Source organism: Amblyomma mixtum, chromosome 2, assembly GCF_055824585.1.
Source record: "Amblyomma mixtum isolate Tamu chromosome 2, ASM5582458v1, whole genome shotgun sequence".
Lineage (NCBI taxonomy): Eukaryota > Metazoa > Arthropoda > Arachnida > Ixodida > Ixodidae > Amblyomma > Amblyomma mixtum.
The window spans coordinates 220034348-220044832 of NC_143013.1; the positions used below are offsets into that span (position 1 = coordinate 220034348).

Below are 10485 nucleotides of genomic sequence, written 5' to 3' on the forward strand. Positions count from 1 at the left end.
ACACTACTATAGATAGGGTGCTTCAGTCCCTGACATTGGTTCTGAATGGCATTCTATCATTTTCCCTGTAGAGGACTGTTATCGCTTTGGAGTCATTATAGATATACTCGAGCACGTTTATATTTGCCTCTTCTACATCCTTTTTTTCCAATAGCTACGTGCGTGATAAACCATTCGTAAGAAATACAACCTTCATCGGTCAATACTGTAACTTACTTTTTGGCTAATTTTCAAATTTGGTATTCAACTTTGTTCTGCACGTCCTCTGCAAACAGATGATGTAGACTCAATAAAAGAGAAATTACAGCCTGCTGGTGAGTACTATAACGTGCGTACGCAGGTTCTCTCCACTGTGCACTTATTGAAAGCACTTATATGGAATGGTCCGAATGGCGCTGTGTCTTGGAGAGCTGCTATTTCGGTGTAAAGAACACGAACTTCTGCAGGTTGTAGTGAAAATGAAATTTGACTTTGGAATAGGGAAATTATATAGAATATCGCGAGTGTTGCAAACAAAGAAGACAATTTCTGAAAGAGGAATCAGTCTTCAGCGCACATATTGCTAAAAATGGTTCTGCCGAATGATTGACGATTATCTGTAGAGCTGAAAGTTGAGCACCGTTTTTCTTTGCAGGCATGCAGCGTTTACTTTCTATTTAGGCAACTTTCATTTTGTCATTCATTAGGCAGATCACACTCAACTTAATGAAACCACAAAAAATGCTTCGCGAGATACTGACAGTTCGAAAGAGCTTGATCTGATTGCTTCTAGAGTAATCAACACATAGTGGTAGGGCCGTGTTGCGGAGGCGGTAACGAAGGGCCAAACAAGAACTAAGGAAGCGTTTTATGATAGTATCGTGTTATGCTTTTATTGTTGTGAAAGAAAACTACCTTTATAAAGGCGGAAATATGCAAACTAAGTGACAAGAATCCGCACTCACATGGGGGCCAAACCTAATAACCCTGCACAAACGTGCTTATTCTCTAACAATGAGCTCCGGCGGTAACTGTTTTTTTTTCTTTCGACAGTGGATGTATGGCATTAAGTAAATATATGCCTTGACCGTAGCGATGGATATAGTACGTCCTGTTCATCGGCCGCATGTACGACATGTCACGTGGTCGACGGTGGAAAAAGGCAGCTGTGTCTTATGCCACCAGCAGCATCAAGACTGCCGAACCGAGACCCTTGTTTTGCTTTGCGCACAACAGAACAGCGTAGATGAGGAAATGGTTAGCATATATACTATAGAATATTTTCCACAGTATTTGAGTTACCAGAGGTGAATGCGCAAAAATTTGGGATATGTAGCAAGGTATTCGAGCTACGAGAAAGACAGAGTGTGTTGCAGACAATAAGCGTAAAATATCTAGTAAGTTGGATGCAAATAAATAAAAAATGCTGTAAACTGCATCTATTATACGCACTTCTTTCTTGGTGAGCCGCATTACCCTAAGAAGAAGTATATAACCAATATTTGTTCCGAGAATGCATCACGAGGCTGAGGCTGGAACTTGGTCCATAAGAAGAACGTTCGGAAGGGCACCAGGAGATCTCAGCGTCTGCGAGAGAGTATCATATGAGATAGTGCAGAGGAAAAGCAAAAAAGGGGGCAGTAAAAAAAAAAACAGTTTTAGATGTTACAAAATTTAATAAAGCTAATTTTTGTAGGAAATACAATAAGTAGGACAGATAAGGACAGGCGACAGCTAGGTGGTGACTTGATGGCCAACAACCGTTACCAGAAGAAAAACAACGGTTGTCAATGATTGCAGAGAAGGAAATCAGGTTTAGAAAATTTTCTTAAGACAGCCTTGGCTGGCGATCAAGTAACCCAATTTTAAATTACAGGCACGGGCACAATTCAATTCAGTTCCCATGCATGATATTATAGACAATGGCCTTACATACAACAGGGACACTAGTAAAGACGGCGTGTAATGTCTTATCAACCTTCGCCTCTTTTAAAGGTTTAAATGCGCCTTGGTTAGATAATTAGTTTGTGGTTGGATTTTCGCGAAAAGAAAATAATATAACATGTTTTTGGCTCGACACTGATCTTTTTTTGCTGAGAAATCTTGAAAATTGAAAAATATATGGGCAAATTTCTTTGGCAGAAATATTAAGAGACCTCGAGTATCACAAGTTTCGCACAGGGTTATAATCATCTGCAGAATCAGTGTAAGAGCTTATAATTTGAAATTTGACCTTAAATATGAAGAGACAAGCCTTTAGTGCGTGGAATAAAATTACCCTGCGAAATAGTTTTAAGTGCTTTTTACAGCAGGAAATTCATATCATGCCTACATTACACGGAAGACGGAGGCGCGTCGTGAAGCAACACTACTGTGTCGCCTACGGCTCGGTGTTGCCTTCACGAATAAGTATGCTTTCCGGATCGCGATGACCGACAGCCCTTCTTGTGTGAACTGCGCCTGTGATGAGACAATTACCCATATCTTGTGTGAGTGCTGTGCCTTTGTAGCTGAAAGAAATAAGTTGCGATGTGCTCTGGACCGCCTGGACCCTCGCCCTTTCACAGAGGCCAAGATCCCCGGTCCGTGGCCACAACAGTCAACTGCCATCAAGGCTTACAAGGCACTGTTTCGCTTTTTGAGAGCGACTGCCTTGATTGACAGACTGCGATTATTTCCCTTTACTTCTCTCTTTCCTCTTTAACTCCCCTCATTCCCTTCCCCTGTGCAGGGTAGCCAACCGGAATCCTTCTTGGTTAACATCCCTGCCTTTCTCTCTCTCTCTCTCTCTCATATCATGCCTAGGATGCAGAGATAGCAATGCATATGTTCTCTCTTCACGTAGAGAAATTTCTTGAATGTGGTAATTTTTAAAGCTGAGCCTTTCAGTTGTGGAAAGCGATTTTCTCCGTTCCGGCTAGTTCACTTCGCACAAGGGTACGGTTAATTCCCCACCAAGGAAAGTTTTCTTTTTCTTCGCTGATTCACTCCGAAGAATAATCCCATAGTGAACGCGTTCGTGAACGTATCCACTGACGTAAGAGTAAGGCCATGCCGGACTTATAAATCAGCAAGGAAATAAATAGCTCCGATTGCTTGGTTGAAAAGAAACGCGAAATTTAGGAACATGAAAGAAAGGAATTTTTTTAACAGCAGTATATTGTCAGCACAAGAGAAAAACTTTCAGTGTATGTAGAGAAAGGTTGTCCTGACTTTGTGGAACGCAGTTATTTATTTTAAGCTGGCAAGAAACAATGCCAAGTGAACCCATTGTTTCAATAACGAAGGGCAGTCAGAATTATGTGCAGAACTTCCGGATCGTTCTGTATAAAAGGTTCGGAAATGTGAGTTTTAAGCAGACTTAGTTGTGCGGCACATCGGCAGGACCATGAAGTCTCTGAGCCTCACCGCGTTGGTCGTCAGCCTCCTGGGTAAGTCACGAATACGCTTAGAGAGAAGCCTTCAGTACTGTATGCGTCCATTCTTTTCAATCCCTTGGTAACTTAATAACGAAATAGTTGTCTAGAACCTTGTTTTTTGACAGTACTATGCGGAAATCTCTATCAAAAATTTGTTCTCCTTAACATATTGATTCTATGAGCCTTTCGACCTGTTTTGATGCTTGTCCGACAGAAAAATATCCAATTGCCGGCGAGAAAATTTGAATTTCAAAACTTTCTCTCACGCCAGGATGTAATGACTCACTCAGATTTTGTGCTAAGCATTTGCAGAGACTGGAGATGTTGCCTAGCCTCAGGGATCTACAATAAAACAGCTTTCTTGAACGCACCGAAGCTTTCGTGCCAGAACTTCCTGCGGTGGTGATACCTGGCTCTTTTTTATTTTTCGGCCTTTCTTAACTATTAAAAGCTCCGTTTTTAGATAAACAGTCTTTGTTACTTTGACGCGGTAATTCAATGAAAGAGTACAAGGGAGGAAATCAATGATACTGCTGCTACTTTGAACAGATTCAGGTTTTACAGATTCAAGAGAACTTAGCTTCTGCAGTGCATGTCAGGAACACCCATTAGTTTTCACGCAAAAGCTGGCGAGAAAAGGAGCCAGTGATTTCAGACTACAATGAGAATATATTTTTTGCTTTTATGAAAATGGCACCTGGCCTCCGAAAACTGGTAATTAGTTAACAAAATGTGGCACCGTTATTTGTCTTGCAATTTTCGAAGCCTTACAATTTCGAAAAGCAGGCAAAGAAAGAATAACCTAGAGGAGAAAAAAAAAACTAACATTGACGTAGCCGTCCTTTTTGAATGAAACTTACGAACTCTCATTCTTTGTTCAATTCCAGTATGTCACGGATTTGCAGGCAGCCATGCCAGCCGCCACAGCTGTAAGTATGCGCATCTAGCGGATGTCCTGCCTGTAGTTAATACGCAGTGCGATATTTAATGCGCATTGCAGTATTTAAAATGCAGTGCACTGTATTTAATACAGAGTGCATTTAATACGCAGTACATTACGGCTCTTTGTGCAACGAAGATTGTGTGCATCGAAAAGTTCTTAGGTATTCGGGGATGACGCGTACTTATGAGAGTTCCAGTTCCTTGCCATGTATACCTTGGGAGAGAGGACAAGCACTCCCAGAATATACCTGAAGGGCCAGAAAGCCAGCGACATCTATCATCTCCAGTTGTCGGAGTTATGCTGGGTTAGGCATGAATGCTTGGTGCTATTCTAAGGCTTTCCGCCGACTCAAGGAAGCTTTGGTCATTTGGTCAGTCGTGACGAATATTATAACGCATTCCATACATACACGAACCTCAAGCTGTTACATACCGTATTCAACGTTATCGAGAACTCAAAGGAGGCGTTGGGATGCGTTGCGAATACGAACTCAATGTTGCGATTGTGCGCTGGAACCATCAGAAATATATGTCTAGAAGGGCATTCGAAGTCCTCGACCTTAGCGGAAACTTATTAGTCTTTTGTGCATTATTTCTATAATACACTTTCTTCAAAACAGTGCAGCGCCGCTAAAGTGTGATAGTTAGGAACGTTCAAAACTACCCGCGAATCGCATTCCGCAGAGAGCAGTATTTTATGTGTTGCCAGTATGCGACCGAACAAGAGAAAAGTAAAACGCATGTATCACAGTGCTTCATGACAGGATTACATCAGGCTGCGCGGCATTTTAGTTGGAATATGACAGAAATTTTGCGAATACCAAGCACTGCAGTTCTGTGAACAATTCTTTATGGCTGTCTACGCACCACAGCACGAGACACTCCATGCAATCGCAAATGAGCCTTTGTAGACGCTGCAGACCTTCCTGCTCTTGAGCACTAACAAGGATGTGCAATGTCCTGGCTATGAATGAAGGCGAGGGTAAATAGCGAATCAACTTGTGCCTAAGATCTCTAAGGAAATATCAGGCGCTAACGTAAAGGCTCAATAAGACGATATCTTTTCATAACATGGACGCTATAGAAGCTCCCGAAATTTACCTATCTCTACACACAAGCCCTTCTGAGGCTTATTGTCGTGGAATCAAGTCCGAGGTAGAATCGGGTGAAAAAAGTCTTTTCTAAAATGTCCGCTTCTTGAATCACAGTCCAGCGTAGTTCTGTGTCTCCACCTACTTTAATTAGGTATGCCTCGTTCTCATGACTACCGATGGTGAATTCAAGACAAGACGTAAAGCACACCGTACACGGTCTTTAAAGCTAAGGACCTCTATATTAGTATTAGTTTAGGGCGCCCTTTGCAGAAAGTTCTTTCCATGACTACAGCGCAAAGAACGGGATAAGAAGAAGGACACAGGCAGGGACACAACTTCTTAACCCGTTCTTTGCGCTGTAGTTATAGAATATCGGAACCAACTCACCAGCAACTTGCATTGTCAGAAAGTTCTTTGTTTAGGGCTGGCTGTGGACGGCAACGTTGGGAGCGCCCTTTACCTGAGAAAAAGTCCCGTCACAGTTACAACTATAAAAGAGCGGCCACAAGCCCCTAACTACTCCAGTGTTGTGCGCTGTGAAGTGCAAATCCATAGGCAGCTCATTATGGTCTTTTATGCACTTAAAGTATGCCTTATGTCATGCCCCCTGGGGCCCCTAAGGGTAAATAAATGATGTTGATGATGAGATAAATAAAAGACTGTCGGCTGCATTTGGCAAAAATTAAGCTGCACAAGCCTTATTTTAAAGATAACAGTACTCTGGTAGGTTGGAAAAGGTTAGACCAATTAGCAAAGGTGTTCAGCTAGTTCCTGAGCGCCAACGTACTTATGTGCTTACATTACTTTTGTTATTCGTATGTGCTACTTGGTTGCAGTTGTAACAAATGATAGTAAGTTTAATGAAAAACTCAAATCCGCTTCTCAGGTTGTCTTAAAGAGTGGTGTAAGGCCGTTAATGACCGTGGTCTGTATAAAAAGACAGCAGAGATAGCAGTACTCGGCTAGCAGACCTACAAATGACGCGTGCGCGCGCCGAGACCGCCGCCCCTCTTAGTGTTTATTTCGGCCAAGTTGAGGTTCTGTCATTTCGACAACTCTCGCTCCCCTCATATGCTTCTCATTGTTTTTATCTTAGACCGGGCGGTGGCTCGGGCGCTAAGCCGCGGTTTGTCTGGATGCTGCATTTCGCTTCTCTTATCTCTCTCTCAGCTTCTACTTAGTGCCGTCTTGTCTTAGTCATCTGCTTTGGCGGTCTCGCTTTAGCCCGCGCGTTGGCTCTGGCTTCACGCCAAGAAGCTCAACTTTGGGAGGGTAAGGGTGCGGGCTAGTTGGTGATCCATAACATATAAATACCAGCGCAGAGCAGCGGGACACACGACGAAGAACGAGGACACACAAGCGCTGCAATAAAAAGCGCCCGAAGTACAAGAGACGAAATTCAGTAGGGTAAGGCTGCGGGCTAGTTGGTGATCCATAACATATAAATACCAGCCCAAAACAGCAGGACGCACGACGAAGAACGAGGACACACAAGCGCTGCAATTAAAAGCGCCCGAAGAACAAGAGATAAAATTCAGTAGGGTAAGGGTGCGGCCTAGTTGTTGATCCATAACATATAAATACCAGCGCAAACCAGCAGCACACACGACGAAGAACGACGACACACAAGCGCTTGTGTGTCCTTGTTCTTCGTTGTGTGTCCTGCTGTTTTGCGCTGGTATTTATATGTTACAGCTTTTGGAGCGCTACGCAAAATGGCTCTGGCCTTAAAACGGGACCGTTCTTTCCATATAGTGTTAAAGGTTGCCGGCTTTCAGATCTTAGGCTAAGGACAGCTTCGCACTTGCACCGAACCTCACTTCGAACAAGTTCTACCCAGTGTTCTCTTGCTTATAAAAACTTGATCTGCAAGACCAAGCTGTGCGATTTACGAGATGTTTTAAACTTCTGAAATATTGTGCTAGCTACGCGTCTACATATACAGTCTCTGAGTACACGATTCTGACTGCAAATTTGACGTCAACTCCAAATGCTGCAATAATGGTTTATTGCAAAGAATAAAAATAATAGTATCTCCCCATTTGTCAACTAAAACACAATCGTTGAGGTCAGCAGTAATCAATACAAATACAAAATGCCTTGATTTCATTTCATTTCATTTTAATACATTAAAGACCCACGGAGGGTTTACATAAGGGGTGGGTACAAAACAGTCAATTGAACAAGTGTTATGTTGAAAAAAGGTTGGTAACAGCTTCGGCGAATGTGGATGGGCATGAGATGATAGCGATGTCATTGGAGAGGTCGTTCCAGTCTACAGAAACACGGTGAAAAAAGAAGCGGCACAGGTAACAGTACGGGCACGGGGGCGAAACACTTGGATAGGATGACGAATGTGGTGGGATATGCCGGCTGGCAGGGCAATGTAGGGAGCGCAGCGCAGCGAACTATGGAAAATTTTACGGTATAGGCAGAGGCTAGAAATACGACGACGAAGTGAAAGGGGCGCTAAACTGGATTCCGCTTTTAAAGACGTCACACTGATGTCGTACGAATAGGAGAAATGAATGAATCTGGCTGCTCTGTTTTGAAGTGACTCGAGCGCGTTGATATGGTAAACTTGATGAGGGTTCTAAACTGGGGATGCATAATCTAACTTTGACCTGACAAGAAATTTACATGCTAGTAACTTTACCTATTGCGGGGCGTGGCGAAGATGACGTCGTAAGAATCCGATCGTTTTATTAGCCGAGGAAATAATGTTAGTAACGTGTGTAGCCCATGATAAGTTGTTACACAGCGTGACACCTAAGTATATTTTCAACATCAAGTGATGTTAGGAGGTGCACCCAGAAAGCCTTAGATTGGCCTGACAAAGGAGTGCACCCCCTTCTTTCGGAGAACAGTGGCAGCAACAGTGCACAGATAATAACAAAGGGCAACGATTGCTACAGGAGAATTTGCTTCGGAAACTAAGTCACAAGCACTGAGATGACAAATGATACACAAAATAAAACTAATTAAACATAAATTTCAGGTTACGGAGGAATAACGTACAATAAATATAAGGAACTACTCAACAAATCAAATTGAATGCGCTAGCACAATACTGTATGAACACTCGCACCTTTTAATGTTTTTGCCTTTTACACTATAACCGAAAGACATCGGTTCCTACGCTTGACGCCAATAAATGGCCTTTCGTTGATGTGATAATTTTAACGGTTTCTTCATGCATTCGTATCAAAATGTTTTTTTTGTGGCAGCCATTCTGCCAAAATCGGCTACTGGGCTTGCAGTAAGCTGCATTCGATTTAATAATCAGAAACAAGAATAAACAAGCAGTTTACATCCTCTAAACCAGTATTTACATTATGTTTAAGTAATATTTTCGTTTGACGGTCTAAATAAAAGACACCGCTAAATTTCATCGTTTCCTCATAGATCGACTATATCCATTTGTTGCCATTGTTACCGCTGTTTGCGAGAGTCCAATTTCAGAACTTCAAATTTCATTTACAGCGAAGGGAGGAGGCAACGGAGGCGGCCTTAGCTCCAGCGGATATGCTGAAAGTGGATTGGGTGGAGGAAGCTGGTCCTGGACGAGCGGAAGCGGAGGCGGAAGCGGTTCCAGTGGCGGATATGGTGGAAGCGGCGGCATTCGAGGAAGCAATGGAATTGGAGAAGACTATAGTGGCTCCATTCAGAGCGGTCCTTTTGGTGGTTGGAGAACCTGGAATTATCCGTCGTATACATGGCGGTGGATTTCCGGACCATCAGGTGGAAGCCAAGGTGGCAGTGGATACTGGCGTCAAAGCAGCAGTTGGCCATTGTCATGGTACATTTGGGGAGGAAGCCCAGGTGGCCAGGGGTCTACAGGCGGACAGGGGACGCAATGGGGGCAACAAGGAGGCAGCGGTGATCAGAGTGGATGGATTGGTGAGGGAAATTTGGGTGGACAGTTTGGAGGAGAACAAGGCAGCGGAGGACAGGGAGGATTTAGTTCGCAGTGGATAGGTGGCAGCGGTCAACAGGAAGGATGGAATGGTGGAAGCAGCTTCGGCGGTCAGTTTGGAGGACTGCAAGGCAGTACAGGACAGCTTGGAGGGCAAGGAGGTAGCAGAGGAATTGGTTGGCAGTGGATAGGAGGCGGCGGGGATCAGAGTGGACAGGGAGGATATGGGGGAAGTTCTGAACAAGAACAAAGTGGACAATTTGGTGGACAAGGAAACGGACTGTGGGGCCTATGGGGACGAAGTGGGCATGATGGACAATTAGGAGGAGGTTCTAGCGGTTCATACGGTGGGCAAGGTAGCCAAAATGGTCAATCGTTTGGCTCCTGGGGGTTCGATGGAAGCAGTGGCCAGGGCGGAGAAGGTGGAGCAGGTGGCGCTCTGAGCGGCAGTTCGGGAACGCTGAGCAGCCTATTTAGACAGCAGGGGGGCCAAAGCGGTGACTGGCTTAGCGGTAGTTATCCTAGCCGCATCAGTGCACTCTTTGGACGCATCGGTGGAAGACAAGGTGGTGGTCTCGGCGGAAGTGGAAGTCTTGGCGGTCAAGGAGGAAATGGCGGATTTCTAACCCGAATCCTCACCTCAGGTAGTGGAGGATTAGGTGGTCTCAGTGGCTCTGGAGGACTGGGTCAACGCCTATTTTCAATCCTTGGGCGGCGTATCTCGCAAAGAAGACTGAGGCGTCTCCATCGCAGGTATCAAAGACAAGGACGAGGACTCAGCTTTATTCAGTTCCTACAGCAGTTAGGAATTCTCGGCGGTGGTTTTGGGGGTCCATGGCATGGTGGAAGCAATCAATGGTACTGGACTACGCGGCCACAGTACTGGACGTGGCTGCCCCAGTCCTGGTCCTGGGCACCACAGTACTGGACCTGGGAACCACAGGGTAGTGGACAAGGAATTGGCTTTGGAGGAATTTCGAGCCGTGGATTCGGTGGATCGTCAGGAGGAAGTTTCGGTGGAGCTTTAGGTAGTGGATCTGGCGGATACTCAAGTGGATCATTCGGTTCAAGCAGCGGTGGTACTTGGGGAGGTTTTGGTGGTGGCAGTGGCCTGCAACAACAGCTTAACTATTAA

The 10485-nt window shown here is 44.5% G+C and overlaps 1 protein-coding gene across 1 annotated transcript; it reads left to right on the forward strand.

The window, feature by feature from the left end:
• The first annotated feature begins 3367 nt into the window (after nt 1–3367).
• LOC149362628 (uncharacterized) lies at nt 3368–10485 on the forward strand. The gene is made up of 2 exons (XM_089568347.1): nt 3368–3410; nt 8918–10485. Exons 1-2 carry the CDS (start codon nt 3368–3370, stop codon nt 10483–10485), a joined length of 1611 nt encoding a protein of 536 aa, XP_089424473.1.